The sequence below is a fragment of the Chanos chanos genome, chromosome 1, assembly GCF_902362185.1.
Source record: "Chanos chanos chromosome 1, fChaCha1.1, whole genome shotgun sequence".
NCBI lineage: Eukaryota > Metazoa > Chordata > Actinopteri > Gonorynchiformes > Chanidae > Chanos > Chanos chanos.
In genome coordinates, this window is record NC_044495.1 from 31,844,390 (window position 1) to 31,870,746 (window position 26,357).

The following is a 26,357-nucleotide window of genomic DNA, read 5'->3' on the forward strand; positions in this document are numbered from 1 at the left end:
AGCTGTAAGGATGTTAGATTTTTGAATCACATTAATTCGTTTCACGCAATTGCTCTGTATTCGATGTACGCTTTCCCTTGCCCACAGATGGCTGAAATATTACCTAGCTATGAGGATTGAACGAATACGTCCGTTTACATTGTTTCTCTCGTCAATGTTTGTCTTAAGTTTCAATATAACACTTTGACAGGATGTTTGAATCTTAATATCAAGTCAGCAGTCCATAAGTGACAACATTCCAACAGCTAGATTTCCCTCTGGGAGTTTTCCATTAGTCTCAGCAAAATTGTCTGTTTCCATGGTTCCCTCAAATGAGTCACCTGTGTTCTGTGGTTAGAAAATAAATAATTAAATATATGAAATAAAAATAATAAAATAAAAACGAGGGCCGGGGGTGGTGCTTAGATAATTCACTTGTTCTTAGTTGGTACCACTGTTATGATAACAGCAGTTACAGTGAATCTACTGTCCTTTATATAGAAAACTGGAAGCATGTAGTATTGCCTGAAAATAAACCGCTCTCTTTTAGGGATTTGGAATGGTACAGTACTGAGGGCTTAATGTCACATTTTGCATGGTCTAAAAATGTCTTTCCCTCTCCCTTGCAGAAATGGACTTGCCTCCCTCAAGATCCCCTCCCATTTCCCCCACCTCTCCTGTTCCACCAGCCAGTCCTACCTCTGGACACACCCCCTCCATGTCTTCATCTGTCAGGTCGAGTCATTCCTCCCCCCCATCCAGTCCCTCCTCTCCAGTTCTGCCTCCCTCTCCTCTCTCTCTGTCACCTGGCCCTGCTGCCCAAAGAGGTCGTTCTGAGCTCAATGCAACTGGAGATATTCCTGCAGCAGGTGAGGATGACAAATCCACTGGGAACTCCCCAAGAGGTGGAAATTTGCCCTCTGTTGCTGTGCACCACAGAAAACACGCACATGAACTTACTAAATATATGCAGTATACATTATATAGTATGCAACATAATTTATATATACTGTATATGATATACAATAATATACGTCAATCTCTCAAACCACCATAAATTCAGCAGCCTCACCCAATCAAGTGCACACACATACACACACACAGGTGTTCTATTAGAATTCCTGTTGGATGACTCACTCTGTGGACTTAGATCTGCAGGGATCATGAGCCGCTCTCAACATACTTGACAGCCAGTTCTAAAAATATCAGTTAAGCAGTTTAAGTAATACACACTGCATATACTTATGAGACTCTGTGTTCGTCTTTTCTGTGTGTAATATTCTTATCCTGTCGACTCAGGGGACATGCCAGAAGAAGTGAGCATTGAGGAACTAGAGCACAGAGCTAAGAATGGAGATGCCAAGGCACAGGCAGAGGTCAGTACACACACACACACACACACACACACAGATAGACACTATTCATATTGTATTAATGCTGTGATGCTGGTCTTTTGTAAGTTTACAGTTTTTTTATTTTTTTTTAGAATGATGCAGTGTCACTCATTCAGCCGTTTATTTCTTTTAGCCGAATGAGTGAGAATTCAGCAGGATCAGTGGGTCATGATTGGCTGACTGTGTTTAGTAGTGCTCTGATCATCTCAGAGTGGATTTATTGTTGGACAGATGGGAAGGTACTACTTACGATTGGCTGAGCAGGAGGATGAGGAAGTGAATAGTGTTACGGCAGTGACGTGGCTGATACAGGCGGCTAAAAACGGGCGGAGAGATGCTGTGAAACTGCTGCAGCGCTGTCTTCATGAGAGAAAGGGTGAGACGCAGGTTCTTGAGCAACACTGATATCATGTCATTTCCCTAAAACATACTCATTCCTTTACAGCACTGCTTAAAATCAGCAGCGCTCAGCAGACTGTGAATGTGTGTGTACTTATATGTGTGTGTCTGTTTGTGTTTGTGTGCGTGTCTGTCTGTCTGTGCCTGTGTATTTGTGTCTGTGCGTGTGTGTGTTTGTGTGCTCCTGTTTGTTTGTGTGGCAGGCATCACGGCTGAGAACAGAGAGGAGGTCCGTGCGTTGGCAACAGAGTCGCGGTTTGAACGCAGTGTGAGGAAAGCTGCTCTGCTCATGTACTGGAAACTCAACCCAGACAGGAAGAAAAAAGTCACAGCCTCAGAACTGCTAGAGAACATCAGTCAGGTCAACACTGTTCCAGGTAAACATACAAACACTCACACACAATGAAAAGGTTTGTCTGTGACTCTAGATTACATTAAAAGGTTCTTGTGTAATGTGAGTTAGTCTTCTTTCAGTTCAACCTTTAAACAGACTTCTCTGAGCACATACCTGTGGACTGGTGTTGATATGATGTCTCTTATTTTATCACAAGATGGTGCTGTGCCGGGTGGACCCTTTTCCAGCTCGGCTCAGAAGCAGAGGAAAGTTCTGGAGAGCCTGGTCACTAGTGAGGGTGAGGGAAACACTCATAGAAAGCATATGTGTCTGTGTGTTTCTGGCTGTCTTTTGAACTAGCACGTCGATCAGAAATGTGCATACATGTCTCTCTCAGTTGGTGCTTTGTGTCAAAGTGCTGAGGTAGCGGTCAGTAATGTTTGTGTATATGTCTCTGGCTTCGTATATAGGAGAGTAGAAATTAAATATGCGTGTAGGTAGTTCAGTTCATAGAAGTCTGTGTTTGTGTGAGTGCAGTCAGTAATGTGTGCGTTTGCATTTGTGTGCAGGAACTCAGTATGTAGGTGCTGAGGACTTTGTGGAGAACACTAAACGCTACGCCCTGGGCATTTCCCCCTCCCCCATACTGGAGGGGGCTGCAGGAGATGATGATGACGATGACGAAGAGCCAGTGAAGAACCCAGATGAGCTACCCCTGCCCCAGAAGGTGCCTGATCACAAATAAAAAACACACAAAGCACGCATTTTACAACTCATTGCTCACAGTTCATTTTGCTGTTTTAGGGTTGCCCTAGGCTATAATGGCTTTCAGATGCTGAAATAGCTAGTTAATAATACCAGACCAATAACAGTCAAATTTACTGCTGTTATCTTTTTATGATGCTCTAGTATTTATATGTTTGACAGTATATGCATGCATCTTTATGGCTGATTCTCTCTCTCTCCCCATATGTGTGTTTGTCTCTGGCCATCTCTCTGTTCTCTCTCTCTCTCTCTCACTCTCTCTCTCTTTGTAGCTGTTGAAGTTCCCCCTGCATGCTGTGTTGGAGGTAAAGGAGGTTCTCATCGACTGGGCTTCTCGTGCTGGCATGCAGTGGATCAGTGCCCTCATCCCCACTCACCACGTCAACACGCTCATCTTCTTCTTCATCATATCTAACCTCACGCTCGAATTCTTTCTCCTCGTCATCCCGCTGATTGTCTTTTACCTGGCCTTCATCTCCATGATCATATGTACACTACGCGTCTTCCAGAACAGCAAGGCCTGGGAGAATTTCCGGGCACTGACTGTTATGTTGGCCAGTTTTGAGCCGGGTTTGGACCTGGAACAGGCTGAGTTCAATTTCACCTGGACCCACCTGGAGCCATACCTCTACTTTCTCCTCTCTGCGCTCTTCCTCATCCTTTCTTTCCCTGTGGCTGACAAGTCTTGGGTCCCATGCTCAGAGCTGGCCACCGTAGCCATCTTCTTCACTGTCAGTAGCTACCTGAGCCTGCAGCCAGCTGCCCAAAGTCACGCCCGACCTGCCTTATTGGCCCAGGCTGCTTCTGCCCTCTGCTCTTTTGCTAATAAGCTCCTGAGAGGCTGGTTGGGCCAGATCATAGGCGGGGCCTTGCTGAGTGTGCCGATAGGTGATTGGGTGGTGCTGCATGTGGGCGTGCCCTGCATCTTTTACCTCTACCTGTTGTACTTATGCGGTCGCATGGCTGCTGCAAGAGGTTTGCGTGGCTCCTACTGCGTGTTGTTGCCATTCCTGCTGTGCTACATGTGGTGCCAGTTGTCTGTCACGCTGCTGCATGGCTCGACTGCATTGGGTTTAATGCGCACCGCTATAGGCTACATGCTCTTTCTGTTTGCGCTGCCCGTGCTCTCTCTGGGTCTGCTGGCCATGTTGCTTGTTCAGTTTGTCCAGTGGTTCTTGGCACTGGAGCTGACTAAGATGGTGGTTACGGTGTGCTTATGCGCGCTGCCTGTGATTCTGCGCTGGTGGACGCGTTTCAGTTTGTCTCCATTAGCGCTGCTTCGCTCGCTGCGCCGCAGCAGCATAGTCAAACTGATTCTGGTCTGGATCTCAGCTCTTTTGCTCTTCAGCTGGTTCTACGTGTATCGCTCAGAGGGCATGAAGGTCTACAACTCCACCCTCACTTGGCAGCAGTACAGTGAGCTGTGTGGACCACGCGCGTGGAAGGAGCGTAACATGGCCCACACGCAGATCCTGTGCAGCCACCTGGAGGGTCACAGGGTCACCTGGGAAGGTCGCTTTAAGTACGCCCGGGTGACTGAGATTGAGAACGGCGCCCAGGCTGTGGTCAACCTCCTGCCAGGATTCGCTGCTGATTGGGTGCGTTGCCTTTACGGAGAGGAATACCCAGCCTGCGATTCTGATGCAGAGACTCCGCCCCCGCAGCCGGCTCCTCCCACAGACCCTCTCTGTAGGCTCAAAGTGCTAGCAAACCACCGGTGCCACGTGAAGCGCTTCGACCGTTACAAGTTCGAGGTGACCGTCGGGATGCCGCAGGAGCGCAAGGGTCGTAACGGGACGACAATAGAGGACGAGGATGCCACTAAAGACATCGTGCTGCGGGCGAGTAACGAGTTCCGTGCTGTTTTGCTGACGCTGAGCTCTGGAAGCGTGGTGGAGTTCAGTACGGTTTTGGAGGGCCGATTGGGCAGTAAGTGGCCTGTGTTTGAACTGAAGGCACTGCATTGTCGTAGCTGCGCCTCGCCACTTGCACCTACCCGACGGCAGGTGAAGATCGAGCAGGACTGGCGTAACGGTGCCCGCGATGCCTTTGTGTTCGCTTTCAACTTCCTCTTCCATCCACTGCTGTCTGCCCATGTGGAGCAGGGGGATGCTACTACGGCGATTGCGGAAATGGAAGTGGGAAATGAAGGCTGAAAGGACTGTTTTACCCATTGTGACTGTACAGAATATGTCAGAGACCTCATAAGTGCATTATATTTTCTTTTCCCCAATCATGTTCAACAGTGTTAAAAAGTGAGTGGTTGAATGAGTGTGTCAGTTTTCAGTGTGTAAGCCATAGATTCACTATCAGTATCCTAGGATCCTTGACACTCAATTTGTGTGTGTGTGTGTGTGTGTGTGTGTATGTGTGTGTGTGTGTGTGTGTGTGCGCATGTGTGCATGTGACTGGGTGGGGAGTGGTGGAGGAATTCTCAGCTGCTACTACAGAAACTGTTGGCTAAATAAATTCTTAACACAAACCACAAATTCAACCATTAGCCATCATGTTTCAGACAAAACAGTGCAGGACAAACAGGCCTACTGCCCACACATACAGTGCGAGTGAGAGAGAGAGCATGGGTTGATGTGCTCTGTACCAAAGAGTATCATCCTGATACATTTCAGAGTAAGCTTAAAAATACAGTTATTAATTTGTAATTAATTTATCTTTAATGGGAAAACCTTATAATAACTGAGTGAGTAATTTGCATGCACCCATTTTTGTTCAGTTAAGCGTAGGAAGATTTACTGAGCTGAAAGTGGTTAGAGTTGTGTCGCCCTTTTACAGCTGGAGTTTAGTGTGTGTGTTTTATAGTGATGGGCCTGTAGTTTAGCGGTAATGCTTTTTAGATAGACCAGTTAGGGGAAAAGTTAAGTTTGTTTTGTGTTTTATAAACATGTATATGAAGAAAGAAATGCCTTTCTGAAGGCCTGAACCATGATCCGGTAGGATTTTTTTGTTTTGTTTTGTTTTACTCATTAAACAGTTCTGGTAATTCTACATTGAATGTGCTGTGCCTTTATCGTTGCATTAATATACTTACATCTAGATTGATATTGTGTTGATTTTGGATTTGATAGATATTGATTGTGTTGCTGCATAGCCAGTTTTATGTGAATGATTGTAAGTGTATGTCTTTTTGATGAACTTAAAAATGAGGTGCATATTTAGATGCAGAGAGTCAAAAATCCTACAATGACAAGCAATCAGTCCCTCAATTGGTCATTCAATCAAACTGAAAAATAGCAACGACATCTTTTTTTTTTTTTTTTTTGATACCATTATCAAGTCATTGTCAATATCAAGTGCCTAGTACATACATACATTCACATCTCTCCACAAACAGTGTTTCACACATGTTTTGGAGCCGCCCCTCCTAACAAATGCAGACACACATGCACAGATCTCCACAAATCTCCACTCTCCTGCTGAGCTGGTCTCTGCTCCCATAATGCTGTGCTATAGGCCTCTTCTGGTGGGGTCATCACTGCAGGATATGATGTCATCACTGCTGTGATATTCAGTTGAATTTAATAAAACAGTTATTATTGAGTTGTCTCCTGATGTTTGCTGTCACAAGGTGTCTCAATCCCTTCTCAGCTTTGGTTTGTAAATGTGGTTCTATGAACATCAAGTGTGAAGGTTCATTCACATGCAGGCTGAGCTGTGTTTCATTACAGAATTGTACTACTGCACACTCACAACACTACAGACTGCAAGTGCCTCCAAATACAGCAGAACAGGTTCAAGAGCTTTCAGCACCTTAATGGTCTTCTGTAGTGAGAGCCTGGGAAAAGAAGATCTCACCTTGTAAAGCTGAGAAGATGCTAGATTTGGTATTCAAATAAAAAATGTTTGGACAGTAAGAAAGGGTAGTCAGGCATCATCTTGCAGGGCTGCCGTATATTCAGGCCTTTAGATCAGTTCTACACAAATGCACCTGAGCTCATCTAGACTGCGACCTGCCTCTGAATATAAGGTTCAGCTGTGATAGAAGTTCAGTGACATGGTGCCTTGTGGGAAGGGGGTTGAAGAGCCCAGTGAAACAAAAGGCATACTGTGAGTCCTCTCGTTGGCCTCCACAGTTTACATGAAGAGTCACACACCAGTGAGGAGTTCATTGATTTCAAACAGCAGGGATCTAGAGAGGATTAGCGAAGAGAATGTTATAATCTCTCCCTTCCATACACACACACACACACACACACACACACACACATGTAACAGGCGTTGTATTTAACAAAAGCTGCATCAACATCCTACGGCTAGTCATCCCATCGATTCTCTGTCCTTGGTCAGAAAGCCAATGAACACTTGACAGAAAAGGAATACTTGACTCTGTGTTTCCCTCAGGTGTGTGTCCAATTTAACAACATCAAAACAAAGAGACTGAGAGTGCAAAGAGATCACACACACACACACACACAAGTTGTTCACCTCAGGTATTTTAAAGGATTCAAACACATTAATAAATAAACATTCCATATTCTCTGAATCAGCTCATTTCATTAAATTGATTGATTAAAAAAACAAAACAAATCACTGCATATTAGTAAACATTCTTTTCTGCCTTTACAGCACAAAGCTTGGTCTGCACAGCAAAGAGAAAATAGCAATTTACAGTAAAAACAGCCAGTCAACAACAAACAGGCAGCGTGCAGTGCAGTGCAAAACTGAATTTGTTTGTTTGTTTTTTGCAGAATTAGTGTTTTTGCTGTGCTAAAAAAAGATATTGTTGTGATACACATTATTTTATCATTTCCTTACTACACCCCAAAACCTGTAGCATCATTCACAAGAATGTTAAACAGTAAACACTTGTTTACAAAACAAATTAGGTTCAGACAACAAAATCTGTACAGAAATACACAGACCAAATGTATCAGGGTTCCTAAACAGCAGAAGAGGTATATGGCTTCACTGCCTAATCATTCTCTGAATGCCTTCTGTTTAAAGACACAATTTAAGGTTTATGGCAATGTGTGAATCCCTGCTAACCTGTCTGTATGAACACAGGCCTCATTCTAGAAGTAGAGGAAAATAAGAATTACAAACCCAAACAAAAGGTCTTCAGAAGAGGGGCAACAGTTAGTACAAAAATCAGTTTATGAGGGGATAATTTAAGAAAAGTGTGAATGATGTGATAGAGATAAATCAGATAAATCAGAAATAAACCGCTCTTACCGCTTTATATTTTCACAGTTTCTTTCTCTTTATCAGATTCCATCTTCCACTGTCTGAAAATACTGAGTTTGCATAAAACCTGTTATAGTTTTAGACTCCCACATCCAGAGGTTTTGCTAGGCACCCAAATTTTGGTTTACAGTTCTGCCCTTTCTGTTAGTGTGTCATGCTGGTAGTTACTGTGGACACTTTGTAGGGTTGCATGTCTGAACAGCATGTTTTCTGGTCTCCTGCTGGGGTCCTGTGTCCTGCTAATGCTGAAGGCAGGGTGATGTCTCGGGGATGTGTGTTCATGTATCCAAATAAATGTACCGTTATTAAACGTGTGTCCTTACATTTTTGGACTGTGCCGTTGCTGGGGAGTAGTGCCATGTTCATTTGGGGGATGTGGCCTTTCTTTCCACAGCGTATTCTTTTGGGAACAGGATGTGTCCATCTCCTCACTGAATGTGTCTGAGCCTTAATTGGTGGAGGGCCCCAGCCGGTCTTGGAAGATGTAGAGATTGTTGCTGGCTGCTATGGCGATGATGTTTTGGCTGGGGTGCCAAGCCGTGTGGAGGATCTTTTTACTGAAGTCCAGACTGTCCACGCTGACCTCATCTCTCCTCCGCTTGGCACCCATACACACGCGTCGCGGCCTCAACACCGCGCGACGCTTACACACCTCCCTGCTTGCCTCCAGAGTCACATCTCGCTTGCTCGAACGATCAAACATGCGAAAGAAGTTATTATAAGCCCCAGTCATTATAACACTGTTGGAGAGGGGGAGAGGGGGAGAGGGGGAGAGGGAGCAAGAGAGAGAGAGAGAGAGAGAGAGAGAGAGGGAGCGAGAGAGAGAAAGTGGTCAACACAGCAATCTTCTCAGAACAAAACGGTGTGAGTTTAAAAGTTCAGGATCTCACCTGTCTGTCCCATTCCAGGCACATTCAAATTTGTCAAAGATGTAGTCACTCTCATACAGGGCACACAGCTTGGAACGCAGATAGTCATGAACCTTGAGAAACACACATTACGTTACCCATACAAATGACTCTCCTGAACATGGATTAGTAAGGTAAAGAGCATTTATGTGAATGTGACTACTGGACAAACAGAGAGAAAGAAGCACTAGAATGTAATGCAGACACGTGTGTGTGTGTGTGTGTGTGTGTGTGTGTGTGTTTGTGTATGTGTATGTGAGTGAGTTTGTGTGTGTGTGTGTGTGAGAAACCTGGTATGTCTCTACAGGTTTATTCTCCATGTTGAGGTCCCAGACTTTAACACTGAGGTAGTCTCTGGTGAGCAGGTATCGTCCGCTGTGACTGAACTTCACGTCAGAGACGGAAGAGACAATCTCTGAGAAAAAGGAGCGGGTGCTTGGGTCCACTGCCTCTTCAAACACTGGGAGAACACACAAACACACATTTAAAGCATGTAACTCACTTGATTTAATCCGGATCTAAGATAAACTCGTTAATCCAATAATATTTCCATATCTACGCTGTTCTCTTGATATCTCATAGCAGTGGTCCTGAGACTTACTACCCTCCCCTGGCCCCTAACCATAGATGTGAATCTGTTCTCAATGCATATGCGTGTATATATTGCTATACTGAAGATCCTCTCTAAGGCTGAAATGTTCAATCTCCTCTTCTCTCATCTGTGATGTGGTTCACTCCTCATTTGAGATGACTTGTGTCTCACCTCTACTCAAAATGCTGAATCTGGAAATGACAGACCCTTATTCCCTTTTCCATTTGTATTCAAAACACTGGAACAAGCAGTGCTAAACAAAATCTTCTCTCCAGAATCTTCCTGATGTTATTCAGTCAGACTGCAACCCTGGCCAGTCTACAGACAGCTCTCCTTACAGTCACAGTCATTTTTCACACAGCAAGACAGGTCTCCTTATCCACTGTCCTTATTCTGTCAAATGTCTCTGTGGCCTTTGATGTTGCGATGAGCCATCAGATGCTGATTTCAAAACAGAGTTGGGCTGTGGGGATTCCCCTCTTTCTTGGTTTGTATCGTATTTGAACGGATGATCGTGTCATGTTGCCCAGAGTTAATTTTTTCAGAGCTTGTTCTGTCCACAGGTGTTCCCCAAGGATCAGTGCTTGGCCTGCTGCTCTTCTTTATCTGTACTGAATCACTGTACTCTTTTATAAAATCAGATGGTTGTATCTTAAAAACTGAAAAACCTCATCCCTTTCTCCCATGGCACCCCCTGCCTCCAAAATCAAGAGAAGATCTTTGTGCACCTATCTAACATATCCAACTGAATGGTTTGAAATAAATAAATAAATAAATTCAGGATGGACAAAATCGAGGCAATCCTCCTGCTGGCCAAATATTCTCCATCTCCACTAACAGATTTCTCATTTTTTCCATCAATGGCCCCGATGGTCCAGTTGTCCCGAACCACAAAAAAACCCCCAAAAAACTCAAAGTCTTTTCAATGACCAGCTGGACTTTTCTGTGCAAATCAGTGCTGCAGGCTTAGCTTGCTCTTTCCTCCTCTATAACATCAGGAGAGTTCAATCACTCCAATACTCAACACATCCACAATATACCTATAGGATTAGGATAGTCAAAAACTACAATAAGAATGATCTCATTCCTTCTCTCATACCACACATCTGCAGACAGCTCATCTGACTAATCACTGCGGCAAGAAGTAAATGTGAGGCATTAGTTTTAGTGCTCTGTGCTCCCAAAACTGATGTTCAAAAGTATTATCAAGTCCTTCTCCACATGCTGACCACTCAGACCTAATGCCTCTGGATGACTGTCTGTTTCATCCCTTTATGCTACTGATACACGCACAGTGACTCTGTGTCACCTTAGAGTCCTTTGCCCTCTGTGGTGAAACAAACGTCTAACCTTAGTCTGGACCACACAGTCACAGCTTACATTTCCATGTGTCCTATTAACTCATCGTTTTACATTCTACCTTGGCTAGAATAATGCTTTTGTCAGGTTTTACTTCTGAGTGTGTGTGTGTGTGTGTGTGTGTCTCACATTTGGCGTGCTGGTCACATAGGGCTCGTGCTCTCATGTCACAGAGGCGAGTGTTCCCTGCGCTGCTACCGAAGGCCAGCAGGTGACAGTGCTGAGGATGGAACTCCGCCACTGTTATCACCTCCCTCAAATCCTCCATGTTCTCTGGCTTTACATCCACTATGTCTGACACACACACTAAGGAAAACAATCTTGTAAACTAAGCACACACACACACACACACACACACACAACACACACATTTTCATACCACACACTCAGACACAGCACACATACATGCCCCCACCAAATCCACACTTGCACAGTAAAGACTAGCTTAGCATCACATGCTAACATCACACGCACGCAGTGTGTGTTGTGAAGGATACTGAAGCTGCAGTCTGTGATACTGAGGTGCCACAGGTTGATTCTGAGATCATCAGCAGAGAGGTATGTCTCTCCATCACTGTTCACACTGATAGAGTTAATGTGATAGGCATGAGCGTTAGCAAACACACGCCTCACAGACGCCTCCACCAGCAGCTCCGTCGGCTTTAACACAGGCACCTGCACACACAAACAAACACTAGTTATTTACAAATACTGCACATACATACATAAACAAAAAACACGCACTGAAAGAAAATCAGAGAGGAAATGTACACACACACCTGCAGTGAGGTAATAGTGGAGAGGTCCTTCACTCTGCCCTCTTCATCTTTTAAATTGTAGCCCTCTGGCCTCTTATCCCTCTCACTCACCTTCCACAGCTTTACAGTTTTGTCTGAAAACACACACATGGACACACTGTAATTTAATATGACCTATAACTATATTACAAAAGAACCCAGCCAAATGTGTTTATTATTTTTAGGTTAGAGGAAAAAGGTACAGAGGAATACCATTGGTGGAGAGGAGGAAGTGAGCTGGATTACGCTGTGGTAGCCAGCGGATTTTATTGATCTTCTCTTCGATCTCCAAACTCTTTAAATAATCAAACTCTGGCTCATGACTCTGAAATGTACTGTACACGTTATATTCCCCCTAGAGAGAGAGAAAGAGAGAGAGAGAGGGGGAGAGAGAGAGAGAGAGAGAGAGAGAGATTGTGTTTTGCCATGGTTTGATGAATGAGAGATAGGTGATGTATTTTGTGGTTTTGCGGTTCATACTTGCGGTTCTCTCTGGAAGATGACCACTCTTCCACCCTTATCACCAGTTGCCAAGAGCTCTCCTGATTGGTTGAACTCCACGGTAGAGATGACATCAGCTGCAGAGGCAATTCACAGAGGATCAGAATCACAGCTGAATGAGAATCGAAAAAGAGTTTGTAACCCAGTTCTGGATTGTGGTCGGACAGAAATAGATAAATCAGATTAAGATCTAATTCAATTGAACTGTGTTAGATGCCTGAAGATTCATACCCTTAGGGAAATAACAGCAACAACAAAAAAGCAAACAAAACCCTCCACACAAACATTTTTGCCTTTCAGTTCTTGGTTGGCTTTCCTGTTCTGGAGGAGATAGTGTCAGACCATTTGCAGTGGGTGTGAACGATAACATCCACTCAATCACTTTTTGTTTCTTTTACTTGTTTCTTCTGGAGATCAAATGATTGGAAACGACTGCTGTTCCTATTTAAACACACAAACTCTCCCTGGACACACATGGCATGCGGTCATGTGACATCAGGGCAGTGTTAGTGTTTAAAGCATTTGAACACTGAGTTCACAGATGACATGTGCATAGTATGAATGTGTTACCTTCTGTGTACTCTGGCTCCACAGCTGAGAGATCTGAGCAAAGGACTGGGCTCAACATTCTGGGTTGGGGTTGAGGGTGTGGCTACAACTACAGCGGAACCAATCCTGCAGAGAGAGGCGGAGTCATCATGGCAGTGACACAGAATGATTAAAGCAGCAAAATCAAAATGCACAGTCTTTACTCTTCAGGGATCAAATGATAATCTCAGACTAGACCTCAGATTAGCTAATACAGTGTTAATTCCTCAGACAGTCATGCAACAGAAACAACAATCAGTTACTTCCGCAAAATCCTATTTCAAACAAGCTAAACACACACACACACATTTTGCTGTATACTGTATACTCCACGCACTGTAACTTTCTATTGAGAGCCTGCTTTTGGTACTTGAAGTGGATTATATTGTTTCACTGCCAACACCCCCCCCACCCCCCCCAACACACATATACACACACACACACACACACACACATACACAAATAGAGAAAAGAGAAATCTCAACCTTAAATAGTCTGTAACTATACAGATACAGACCTATAGACACAGACTTACCTTATGTCACATTGTTGTGCTAGCAGTGCCTGTGTTTGAGTGCCCAGGTTTATTGTCCTCATTCATTTACACATGTGATACACAGAGTAAACCGGTAAGTGTATTCATGTGTGTAGGTCTGGATTGAAGCCAAAGCATCCATTCTTCTTCCTTCAACATTTAGCTACATATCAGTGAATCAGTTATCAGGTCAGACTCCAAGCAGATGACAAAAAACACGCATGATAGCACACTCCACATGTGAATCCCGCAGTGAGGGTAGTAACAACGCTATTCTAGTCACACCTTCCTCAGCGTGTGTGTATGACAAAAATAAAATAAAAAAGCCTTTAAACTCCAAAGGAAAACAGGGAAATTCTGTCTTCCCCTAATACTGAACAAGCTTGTGCGTGCATGTTTTTTGTGTGCCTGAAAAAGAGAGAGAATAAGGGATGGATGGCTGCTGATATTTTCTTTCTGCTGCATCAGCATTGACTCCTCCCTTCTCAGCAAATCAGGAAGCAAGAGGGAGAGGGAGAACGAGAGAGACTCGCTGAGGATTCCACAATTGAACGTATAGGTCAGGGAATGGCATCCAATCACAGAGGAGCACTGTCACTTACATACCCACCCCCACTCTGGTGCCATAGTTACGCACAGGTTGCTTAGCAACCGCATCAGGCAGTCAGAGCTGAACAGCTCTATAGGAGAATAATAAAAGAAAATCTTTCACATACATACAAGTAGGTTAACAATATTTGTGTTTATATATCTTTCTGTGTTTTCTGAGTTTGACACCAAGCACTGAAAAGAAAAGCCACAGAAGCAGCAGTGAGACAGCAAATGGTAATATTGTGGTTTGAACAGACATTTATTCATATTCATAGATACAATGCAGTATATGTACAATGCTGTTCAGCAATTTAAGTTTCAAAAAGCATTTTTTTTACCTCAATAATTTTGGACATCGTGTGGCAACTCCACATTTCCCTGATCAGGATTTTTTTTTCAGACATGTTATGGTGGTCTTGTATGGATATTCATTTTTTTTGTACAACTATTGGTAACTTTCATAATATATTTCAATAAATATTTTACTTCAGAAACATAAAACCCTTAAAGCACTTAAAATATTTTCAGTGGTGCTGTGTGTGGATTTTTTTGGACTGTGGATTTTCCTTATAGGTATGTATCCCTCTAGTGGCCATATACAAACACTACAGTTGTCATTTGTGTTGCTAACCTACACAAATCACTACACAACAATATGATGCTATTCAGAAACAGTTTCTGAGAAGTGATTGTCTAGTTCAATCAGAGATATGTTATTTATATGATCAATTTGCATATAATTATGATGAATGTAAGTGTATGCATCATTAATGTTCATTTTGTATACAATAATGTGTGTAACTTCAAAGCTGGATGTCAAAATTCAGCAGCCCAGTTCCACAGCCCTGAATTTGTGTGTGTGACTGTGTCTGTTTAAAACTGTGTCAGAGTAGAGAAATATGCAGGGCAAAAGGCACTTTATCATGATGAGAATTTGCTTAAATGAACAAAACACACTCTTTCTCTCCTGGTCTCTAACACACACGCACACATTCATTGCTGAATTTTTCCAAACGCAAAATCAAGCCAAGGACTTAAGGTCCCTGAAAAGAAGATTTATGGTTAATTCTTTCCACAGTATGACACACAACAGATATAATTCAGCAGACGTTTGGGTTAGTTTATGAAAGAAAGCTCCAGTGGAAGGATGAATGGAAGAACATTATTTCACATATTCAGAGACTTCACAGAAATCACACTGAGCCTGAGACACACTGCACAGTGTCCTCTATTAACTCCTTCATTCTCCCAATGGAACTAATAGTCCATACAGGACCTCAACAGCCACACTGCACCACAAACCACAGAGCAGGAAGGTTTGACCGTGTTTAAACATTTGTGAATATTTTTTTTTTTGGGAAGCACAATGATTGGAGAAGAAGAACAAGATTCTCTGAGATTTTTGTGGAGGCAAAACTTAAGAAAAATGATTTTCTCTATATTCTCTACAAAGGATTCTATCTCTTCCTCTATTTTTAAAAGTTCCCTCCTTTATTTCATGGTCTTAGGATAAAGAGGGCCACGTACATACTTTAAACTTTCTATGCCCCCTTACCCGACTCCTCTGGCGCTACCCCCTTGTTGCGTGGCATTCGACCCATGGTATAAAACTCAGTGTTTGGTCTCATGTCTGTGAGGTGGGCCAGTCGGTTTGACATGGCGAAGAAAGCGGCAATGGCACCGATGTCCCAGGCGTCTTCTCGGTCAAAGCCGTGAGCCTCAAGCGAGCGAAAGTGTTCCTCTGTAATCGTGTCGCTTCGACAAACAGCCAGAGCAAAATCCAGCATGGCTCGTTCACGTGCACTCAGCTCTGCGCTTGGGTAATTCACTGCCACCTGTCAATCAGAACCATCATATAATATCAGCATAACCAACACAGTCAAATCAATACATTCCACACGTGTGCACAATATAGCCTCACATCACCATCTACATACAAACAAAATATATTGGATGTCTTCATCCTCTGTCTCTAGGCATTATAATTCTAAGACAACAACAATACACTTCAATTATAAAACAAAGAAGAAAACGAAAAACAAACAACATCAACAAAATAATATGGTGGACCTTTTTTTGGATTATGATTTTAATCTGTGCTGCTGAAAAAAAAGACTAACCTGCACCTTAAAGCCAGTGTTGCAACTTTCAATTCTTTACATATTTTCTTCCATTCTGCTAGTTCAAAACAAAACAAAACAAAACAAAACAAAACAAAACGAAACGAAAGCAGTACGTTCTGACGATACACACCTAACATTCTCCAGTGTTAAGATAATGAACATTTGCAATTTATATCATCACTACCGCCTTCCACTGAAAGTGACCACGTGGGTGTGAAAGAGATGGACAAAGATGGTGAGGTAAAAGATATGGAAGAGAAGTTTACATGAGAAAAAAAGATAGAGAAAGAGTGAAGATGATATGTCAGCGAGAACAAGCACCTGGTCAGCCAGATTCGGTTTCTTGGAGTAGATGCGATGCAGTGCACTATGGGATATGACACAATACAGGCAATTGTTATGTGCACTGGTCGCCACAACAATCAGTTCTCGATCTGCCTTCGACAAATTCCCTGTAATGACATCATACCAGAATACATTTTCAATTTCTATCTCAAAACTTTCACAGCACACTGACTAAACTTCACACCAAATGCTAAGTATAATTTTGAGTTGTATCACTAAAAGACACACAACAAACATACGTAATAATCTTCATCGTTAGAGTACTGTAGACTGTATACTGAGAGGTGCACTAGCTTCAAAACGCAGGAGCTCCGACACAAAGTAAAAGTCTTACCGGTCTCCTTGTTCATTAGAGCGTTATAATAAGCAAAGAAAGCACGGAACTCTGCCGGCCGGTGGGAAAGCACCTTGAACACGTTGGGCAAAAAGCCACCCTGAAGACAACAACAAACTTTACCACTTGCTCTCATTCCACACATCTCTAACCTAACAAACTGAGGAGGGTTTTACCTTCATCTCCACCTCCTCCATTAGCTCGACAATATCATAAGGCAGCTCCTTCTTGTAAGGCACTGGGTAACGGCCAACGCTGTCTGACTGACTGCTGCAGTGCCGCCTGAGGGGTTCTGACACTCTCGAACATGTTTTTCGCACTTGAAAAAGAGGCGACTGTAACACATAAGAAGAGGAACAAAGAGTTCATTCTGAGATTACGTTAAACATTACTCTTTCTCCTTAAACAAACAATCAAAAACACATTTAACACCTAACTATGTCTGCAACTCAACTTCGTAAACCTCAGAGACCGACAGTGAAGAGAAGCTTTCCTTGCATGTTTTAAACAGTTCAGACAAAAAGTGGATTGTAATTCTCTGATGAGTCAAAACCTGGAATTTGCATGAATTTTGTTTAGTACCTGTAATTAATCTGTCTAAACAAAACGTTCAGAGCTCTACAAAACATGATCTTTTGTATTTGGTTCTCTACTCCGCAACTGCACGTCAACAACCCCAGAAAATAAACAAAAAATTGACTACTGAAGATTTTGCATTTATTCAAAATACAATGCTGCATAACAAAGTTGATCAAATTAATAAAAACAAACAAACAAACAAAACACTTTAAAATATGCAAATAAGTAATAACTCACGTGTACAAAATTATGACGATTACATGACACTCTCACATGGACATGCATGGTAGTTTTGTGGTAGTTTTATTAAACTATTTAATAAAAATGTAATAAAAACTAGAAACACTGTTAGAAACAATTAGAACCGAGTTAAACTTGCTCGTAAAACCCAGAGCGACGTCACATAGCACGACACTTCAACACACTGAACACCTGATTATGATTTAGTTTAGATATTCGATTTATTCAGCACTTACAAGTATGGCAAGATTAGAATGACGAGCGAACTTCAACAGTCTACCACACGCCATCGTTACGCTTCCTACAGATCAATGTTGGTGTCGTAGGGTTCCATTTGTTATAGATGGTGTTCCTGTAAAAATTTAGAGCCAATCCACGAGAAAGACTTTGTCACGCCCTACAGTGTGATCAGTAGATTTAACTACCGGAAGTGACGCTTCATCAAGATTCACCCTGTGTATCCTGTTAACAAGCGACATGAAAACCGGAAACACCTCTGGAAAATTAAGAAATTAAAAGTCATAAGTACTCTTTTCTTCTGGTTTATATTTAAATGACAAATGTATAGAGTTTTGAGGGTCATTCGGATTGACAGGGAACAAGCAAAATAGAAATGTAAAAAGAAACTACAGTTAATAAAGTTTTCCTAAATTCAAATGCAAACGGTTTGTTTCGTCAGTGGGGGGTTATTGTGTCATTAATACGTGAATATAGTCAACTATTACCAGATAATCTGACCATAGACCGTTGATACCAATGTATTTAATGTGCTTCTCTAACACTATGCAGTAAAGTACCCGCACGTAGACATTTTTGCCTCGAAATGTGAACTAGCTACTTTTAATTTAAAAAACGACTATACGCTGTCGACAACGGATGTTTATGCACTGCCATTGTCACCACAAGCACCAAAACACAGTTAGCCCTGTGTGCGTGAAACTGAGCTTCTCTACATCGTTAAATTGAGTAATCCATCATATAACTTATTTTTGAGTTGAAATGGGTGGTTACGGTGTGATGGCAAACGAGGAGTCTCTTGATTACTCCGTGCACGAAGCGTGGAACGAGGCAACCAATGTTTACTTGCTAGTCATCTTGGTCAGCTTTGCACTGCTCATGTACGCTAGGAAGTAAGTAGAATAAGCTCTTCTGTTTGTATGAAATATTAAGTTATGATAATTTATTGTAGATCATATTCGATTTAACCTACTTTTTGTAGATCATATCCGATTTAACCTACTTTTTGTAGATCATATCCGATTTAACATACTTTTACTGCATTAAGACGCAAGGCCACTATTCTGACCGATTCGGTCGGACATCGAATGGAATCATTTAGTGGTGGTTTTTGTATGAGGTTCTTTGTGATGCATAAACGATGTGGCTTTACACTCCTGCAGAAACAAGAGGAAGATCATGCGCATATTTTCGTTGCCCCCGACTGTTGGGACTACTTCGGAGCCGAACTTCTATGACAGTCTACAGAAAGTGCGACTACGTCAACAACTTGAAATGTACTCTATCGGTAAGTCGGTATGATAAAGTGCGCATACATACACCCTTGTCAAATAATTGTAAGCTGCCACGCCTTTCTTAACGACTAATAACAGCAGGATTAAGCATAGTGCTACTATTTTGCAGTCCCGTAAATTTGAATGTGCCGCAGAATTACACCAACATGACAAACAGGCTAAACAGACGTTCTGAACAGACAGACTTTTTACTGCCTCAGAGCGTTTGTGCGTTGTGTTTAGAGTAGTGCCGAAGTCTTTTCTTACTCTTTTTTTTTTTAACTCCCCAGCAAGAAAATATGAGCAACAGCATCAACAAACTCAGCCGGACAGTGTCCAGCTCTCAGTGGAATGAATGACATGTGCAGGACACCGGGCAACGATTCTACGTCAGCCCCGTTTGTTGCTCCATCTCTGAAACCACGACATAAATATGAGCAAATTCTGTTTTATTTAAGAATAACTCTGCACACTTCACTCAGAGATACGGCGATACTACATTGCACGAGCCCAGCACAAGGACTAAATATGAGCTACTTACCAGTAATGAGAAACAAGGACATTATGGAAAAGCTCACTGTTTAAATAAAAGATGGCTCAGAATGGGTGTGACTATAATAACGTGAAGGACACTTTTTATATTAACACGTTTACCCTAAATTCCTCTGTACAGTCGACGTCATAGGAAGCAATGCTTTTCCCCGAACCTCTGTTTTTGACCGCTTACGAGAATGTGTTTCCCTCTTGTGGTTGTGTAGATGTACTGCTCCAAAAATAACGAATTGTTAGAACGGATTGATCGAGAAATAAATATTTCACTGCATTGATTTAGGTTTGTTGATCTTAATACTCCATGGTTTCTACAGGGTGGCTTACGTTAAAAAAAAATCCAACATATTTTGCGATCGTTGCTTCTGAATTCTGGTTGGGTCGAGAGTGCATGGAGTAGAAAGTAACCGAAAAGCTCAGACATACTCGAGGACAAAGTCAAAATGATTCTTGGAGAATTGTTGTAAATGTTAGAAAATGTGTTAATCTTTACATCTATAATGAAAGACGGGAAAACAAGATCTGAGTTCTCTTAGACCACTTTATTCCTTTACAGGTACTCATATGGCTAACAGTTCAGAGCAACTTAGTTATTCTCTGTGTCAAATGTTAAGTGAACCATCATGTGTGGGCTTTAAACCCACAACAGTCTGTTTTGTCTTGGCCTCTTTCATTAGCACTGTGTCATCACTACTGACTGATTCCTTGATTGAGTGCCCTCCCCAAATGACTCTGGACAGCACTCCTGATGTATACAGAGAACAGCAGTGATGTCAGTATTTGACGCCTCATTAATGACTGTGTTGTAGGAGGATTACATATGACTTAATCATTTATACACAAGGGTCTGTCCCTTCCCCTGGACTCCTCCGGTTCCTTATGTCCCAGTTCAAACATGTGTCAAAGGATCAAAAATGTGTCCCTCCATGAGATGAGTGAAAAACCTTACAGAGTCAGGCTTTAGGAGTCTAAGGCATGCAGTGTTAGTTAAGTGACTTAGTAGAACTGGAACAGTGGCCCCTCCCGATAAATGATGTGTGTGTGTGTGTGTCTGTGTATATATATATATATATATGTATGTATAAATACTGATTTACCAAATTGCAAGGAGACAGCTGGCCCTTTCTATGTACTAGTCATGTGCCTGGGTACACACTGCATACTTAAAACAGGCTCATCTGTTTTGGGTAAAGTTCAGATACTGTGTGTTGCAACATAGCCAGCACATCAGCATTCATAGATTTGTAGTATGGGACAACCTCATTTTACCATGGTAATTCCTGAAGGTAATGCTTTATTAATTTTATATAATTATTAACTACCACTAATGGGCACACAGGATTTTCAAGGCATGGATGGGGATTGAACCCATGATCTTTGGTTTACGAGACCAACGCCTTACCACTTGGCCACCATGCCTACAGTTCCTTATTGTACCAGCTTGGCTCTTCACTCATTTGTGTTATCAGGACAGTAGAGTTCTTGAACATTTTTTTTTTTTAAAACATCATTTCAGCACTGGAAAAGAAACCTTCACAGTTTCTAGCCAGGGCCACACAAAGTAGCTTTCTAAACTCCCGTTAAACTAAACTACTGAGCCATCAGTAGGACTGCAACAGTGACCCCTGCACATAAGTGAGGTGTGTGTGTGTGTGTGTGATTAGAATAATGGACCTGATGACAGTCTGGACAGTTGCAATCAGAGTTTGATGTTGGTGGGACATCATTTGGGCCTATCAAAAAGCACAGACACACTCACACTCCAGATCAGTCTGAATGTAAAAAAAAAATGTAAATCTCCATGATTACACACACTTATTGTGAACAGTGAATTTGTCTTTGCATTTAACCCATCCAACACACCAGACACAGGAGCAGTGGGCAGCATTCCTTGCACCCAGGGAGCATTAGGATTAAGTGCCTTGCTCAAGGGCACACAGCCGTGGATGTTGGGCCTGGCAATCAAACCGGCAACCCTCCCGTCACAAGCCCGGTTCTCTAACCTTTAAACCACGGCTGCCCGAGAATGCGTTCAGGGAGGGACAGGGGGACGAACCCATCTGTAACCCTGGCCCAAAACACACAGCATGGGCGCTCGCGCCATCCGTGTCCTGCACCAGTGGCCCCAGCAGGGACCGGCGGCAGTAGGAGCGCATCAGCTGGAGTCTTCAAAGATCAGAGCCACCAGGAGTAGGTACCCGTGACGGGGATGCTGGGAGTAGAGTTCCTTGTCCGAGGCCGGGGCGAGGGGAGTGGAGGCACGCCGACAGGCGTCACCCGTTAATGATCCTTCCGCAGGTTCACCTACGGAAACCTTGTTACGACTTTTACTTCCTCTAGATAGTCAAGTTTGATCGTCTTGTCGGCCGATCCGAGGACCTCACTAAACCATCCAAACGGTAGTAGAGACGGGCGGTGTGTATCACCAGGGATGCATATTTGTCCTGATTTGGTCAGACCTAGAAAATTATTCAATATACTCTGACGGAATGATGAATGAAGGGCTTAATATGGAGGAGATTTCATTTTAGACTAAGACTAGACTTGTTCTCTCTGATAACGGTAGGCAGGCACCCAGCAGACCTGAGTTAAGTACATACTTAGAGTAATGGTATGAGCAGCAATTTTTAACATTTTTATACCCTGACTTTGGTTGCTTAGCCCATATGCCGCACTCCGTAAAAGACTGGATAGGAAAACATTAAGACTTTCCACACTGTTCCATCTGTGGCCTGCAAAAGAAAACACAGAAAAGAACATTTGAGCTGTTTTGAGAGATCATTAATTTAGAACTATGAAAAGGTATTTTAATGAGACCTGTTCTAAGACTGTAGTAATTGTACAACAGAACAAAATTCAACATCACCAAAATCACACATGTTAAAGGGAAAGTTCAACCTTTTGCCCAAGAAGCTCACTGTATGCTTTCTGACACCACAGAGTTTTTTATTCAGGTTATTTGCGTATTATCCCCTTTTTCTCTGAGTTTGGACATGACCAGTTCCCTTATTTTACCGTTCCCTGTTGTTACGCGACTCCCAGGCTGGCCAGGCAGGGTGCAGCCTGGCACATTATCTCCTCTGGGACATATAAAGTCAAGTGCCTCTTCTTTTCAGCGGCCCATGGAGGACTACTCAAGGAAGCCGCGAGGCACGTGGAGGTTCACGCTGTGCTCCGCAGAACTGTCCACTTGTAATCTCGCTCCCCGACCAAATGCAGAGCTGTCCCTCCCTGACTAACCAGTAGGAGTCACTGTTACAGTGATGGGGAGAAGATGTCCAGCTGGGTTCTCACTCTCTAACAGTGCCAGCCGTGTCTGTGTGTATTCGCAGCCAAGCCGGAAGCACAGAGACAGTTTTTCAACTCTTAGATATGATTTCTTTCTTGTATTTCTTTAAACAGAAATGCTGTGATGGGATTGAAAATGAAATAACTTTGATTGACATGTCAGATGTGGTGGTGGCAGTGCGTCAATAGTAAACTTCTGAGTAAACCTTTTGTAAAACATCAAATATGGCTAAATGAGACAAAGGCTTATTTCTTGTTAGTGAAACGTCTTCTTAAATAGCTGATGGTCTTCTTATTTGTCCTTACAAGAAGTGGGACAAAGCAACATATAAACAGCACAAATCACTCATAAATACTGATTTAATAATTTACAAGGAGGCAGCTGTCTGTTTGCAACCAGTAGTCACATGCATGTACACAAACTGTGCAGTGAGAGGCTGGCCCATTTAAACTCTAAATTTCAGACATGACATGTTGGACAAGTATAGGTATAATGACACAAGCAATTCATAGCTGCAGATTAGAGGACCTGACTGTCCCCACTGCCTTATTAATTTCCCCTACTAAACATCCATATACACACAAGTTTCTCAACCCAAGGCATGTATCCTGCCTCCAGCAGTGCTATATGTGAAGCCCCCTGCTGGCGCTATTCCTATTGTTTAAGTTTGTATAGTTTTTGAGTTTCTAGCAGCCATTTTGTTAAAGCTTTCGTAGGGAATGCAGCAATTTCACATCCTCTTGCATCCACTTCCTTTTGCGCCTTTGAGGATCATAATCTTTTCACAAATCCAAGGTCACTCCATTAAATATAGCTGAAGTGAACTCCTGTCTCAGCTACTTCTTGGAGGAATGTTTGGCTCGCTGCATATGCAAACGCACAGTGAGGGCAGAAGAGCATGGATGGGGATTGAACCCATGATCTTTTGTTTACACGACCAATGCCTTCCCACTTGGCCACCATGCCTACAGAACATGGTGTCAGTGATGCTCTCTTCACTACCCATCCTAACTGAATTGATTTGTAGTCTGCTAAAGACAGTACATGAAGACAGGGACATTTGAAGAATTCTGAAGGATCATTAATGCAGAATATGACATAGGAATTTGAATAAATCATTGCACCGTTCGTGTGCAGAAGAGAAAGGTCAGAGAGAGGAAGTATTTAAGAGTACTGAGAAAGGGTCATAGCATTTCAAAGCAGCACTCTAGTTTTTCTCCCACTCTGAACAGGGAAGGCATGCAAAGCATAGTCCACAACTAAACCAAACTGATCCAGGCACCATGAATTCAAGAAAGGCTAAACCTTTTCAGAGTAGTGCCATACATCAACATCACTTTTGTTCACCCCAGCAATGAAATAATGAAATAAACAATGAAAAATAGAAGAGCGATGACATAATACTATTATGGGCTATGTGCTTACACTCTATAAGTACTGATTTACAAATTTGTAAGGATGCAACTGGCATACTGCTGTCTTTGAAGTCTACTGGGGGTAAAAAGACATATTCCAGACATTAGATGCTGCAGAGGAATCATGTTTATATTTATGACCGGGGCGCATAAAGGTGCAGAGCAGTGTAGCGCTTTCCTTTCCTATGGTGACAACTCATAATTGTATGTTCTTAAATATGTTATTTAACACTCACAGAGGAGCCTCCTATTTTGAGGCATGGATGGGGATTGAACCCATGATCTTTGGTTTACGAGACCAACGCCTTACCACTTGGCCACCATGCCTACAAATTTCATTTGTACCTGATTAGCTCTTCAGTCATTCATATTACCATTATGGTAGAGCTCTTGCTTCAGCACTGTTTTACTCTAAAACATCATTTCAGTGCTAGAAAAGAAACCATATCGAAAAGGGTTTCTTATGGGTGCCACACTGTGCAAATTTCTAAATTCCCATTAAACTACTGGGTCACCAGTAGTTACCTGTACCATTGTGGGTAGACCAATTGTGCTTGATGATGATTCCACAAATGTTTCAAACCAAAGCAACAAATCAGTACACAGACTGATCAACTGATCAAATTTACATAATTCCGATTAAAAGATCAATGCCTTACCATTTGACCACTGTCAGTCTAGTTTAAACCACAGCACAGGCTGTCCAGTTATAATCCTAGTTTGACATGTCTGCGTTGTTAATGTCACAAACACATGTCTGGTCTTTTTGAATCAAGTCCTGGCACAGATGAGAACCAAGCCCATGGTTGGTTTATGAAATCAAAGTGTTATTAGGCAGAACTCCAAACACAACCATTTAAAATCACAGGTTTATGAAATCAAAGTGTTATTAGGCAGAACTCCAAACACAACCATTTAAAATCACAGCTGGCTCATTTGTAACCAACAAAAGAACCATTGTGAGTCACAGCAGGGCAAAATACGGTGACAAAAAAAGTATCTCTGAATCAAACTGAAAGAGTAACTCTCTTACCAAGATGAATGATTATGGGTGAATGAAGAAGTGTAGAAGGCAATTTCGGATTTCATAACTGACTGCAATTAGGGCTGCAGCACACTGGTTCTGAGAGTAACTGAATGATCACAGCAATCCTTAGAAAACCTGTCTGTCTGCAGACAGCCTGCAATAGAGGTGAGGGCAGTCAGATTAAGCATTCGCACACTGTCTAATCTTTTGTCTGTTTCAAAATAGGGTAAAAGAGAGAGAGAGAGAGAGAGAGGGAGAGAGAGAGAGAGAGAGAGAGAGAGAGTACAACATTTTGCACACAAAACTTCAAATAGGCTCCTGTCTCTCAACTGTTATCAACTGCAGTGTGACTAAAGCACTTTCACAGCAGGACCAGACTGAGCTCCAGCATGAAGGGGACACATTTTACTCACTGATTACTCATATTTCTACGTCATCGTTTCCGAATAGCATGAAAGCGTAAATGCACATATGTTTGGAATGACAGCAGTGAATTCAGATACGGAGAAGTGCCGAAGCCAAGAATTCCCTTAGCCACCGTGCTTTACAAAAGAACACAAACAGAACCACTGCAAACTGTTGGGACATATCTTCCACCAATACTTTCACATAGCCTAACAGTCAGCCAACATGTGAGCATGAAGTCAAGAACAACTAAGGCACAGCCCCTTACTGAACGCATGGTTTTTGGTTTACAGGCCAGCATTTTATCTCCTGGCCACTGGACTATCTGACGTTCTTGCCTCTATAAAATCAGAATTTAGAACTACCAATGAAACCTTGTTGTATCACAGGATAACAGAGCCTGACCATAAAAAGACTCATGTTGAGACAGGCCCTGACAAAACTGAATAATGCTGACAGACTAGAATGTTGCAGAGAACTCAACAATTTACCCCCTTGAGGTTGGGCTGGGTCAGACTGAAGGTGTAAAAGCACGGGATTAAAACAAGATTAAACATATTATGCCTACTCATCACAAATACTGTTGTACAGACATGCAC

At 42.5% G+C, this 26,357-nt stretch overlaps 4 protein-coding genes and 2 non-coding genes across 6 annotated transcripts; 2 read left to right on the forward strand and 4 right to left on the reverse strand.

Annotated features, from left to right (window-relative positions):
* Positions 1-768: 768 nt before the first annotated feature.
* On the forward strand, positions 769-6,068 carry wfs1b (Wolfram syndrome 1b (wolframin)). Its single transcript, XM_030774841.1, has 7 exons — positions 769-848; positions 1,279-1,355; positions 1,605-1,749; positions 1,976-2,149; positions 2,324-2,404; positions 2,676-2,833; positions 3,144-6,068. The coding sequence occupies exons 2-7, from the start codon at positions 1,284-1,286 to the stop codon at positions 5,025-5,027; spliced, it is 2,514 nt and encodes an 837-aa protein (XP_030630701.1). The 5' UTR covers positions 769-848; positions 1,279-1,283; the 3' UTR covers positions 5,028-6,068.
* Positions 6,069-8,518: 2,450 nt separating this feature from the next.
* ppp2r2cb (protein phosphatase 2, regulatory subunit B, gamma b) lies at positions 8,519-12,855 on the reverse strand. The gene is made up of 9 exons (XM_030782556.1): positions 12,798-12,855; positions 12,207-12,304; positions 11,940-12,081; positions 11,709-11,821; positions 11,427-11,604; positions 11,059-11,223; positions 9,269-9,438; positions 8,961-9,052; positions 8,519-8,810 (listed from the first exon to the last, which is right to left on the reverse strand). The coding sequence occupies exons 1-9, from the start codon at positions 12,853-12,855 to the stop codon at positions 8,519-8,521; spliced, it is 1,308 nt and encodes a 435-aa protein (XP_030638416.1).
* Positions 12,856-14,200: 1,345 nt separating this feature from the next.
* Positions 14,201-17,923, reverse strand: si:ch211-175m2.5 (uncharacterized). The gene is made up of 5 exons (XM_030775864.1): positions 17,799-17,923; positions 16,920-17,078; positions 16,744-16,843; positions 16,386-16,516; positions 14,201-15,776 (listed from the first exon to the last, which is right to left on the reverse strand). The coding sequence occupies exons 1-5, from the start codon at positions 17,850-17,852 to the stop codon at positions 15,483-15,485; spliced, it is 738 nt and encodes a 245-aa protein (XP_030631724.1). The 5' UTR covers positions 17,853-17,923; the 3' UTR covers positions 14,201-15,482.
* A 544-nt stretch (positions 17,924-18,467) lies between these two features.
* smim19 (small integral membrane protein 19) lies at positions 18,468-19,900 on the forward strand. The gene is made up of 3 exons (XM_030783540.1): positions 18,468-18,692; positions 18,963-19,087; positions 19,364-19,900. Exons 1-3 carry the CDS (start codon positions 18,562-18,564, stop codon positions 19,426-19,428), a joined length of 321 nt encoding a protein of 106 aa, XP_030639400.1. The 5' UTR covers positions 18,468-18,561; the 3' UTR covers positions 19,429-19,900.
* Positions 19,901-20,969: 1,069 nt separating this feature from the next.
* Positions 20,970-21,041, reverse strand: trnat-cgu (transfer RNA threonine (anticodon CGU)). Its single transcript has one exon. It is a non-coding gene; the product is annotated as a tRNA-Thr (tRNA).
* Positions 21,042-24,581: 3,540 nt separating this feature from the next.
* trnat-cgu (transfer RNA threonine (anticodon CGU)) lies at positions 24,582-24,653 on the reverse strand. The gene has a single exon. It is a non-coding gene; the product is annotated as a tRNA-Thr (tRNA).
* Positions 24,654-26,357: the final 1,704 nt, after the last annotated feature.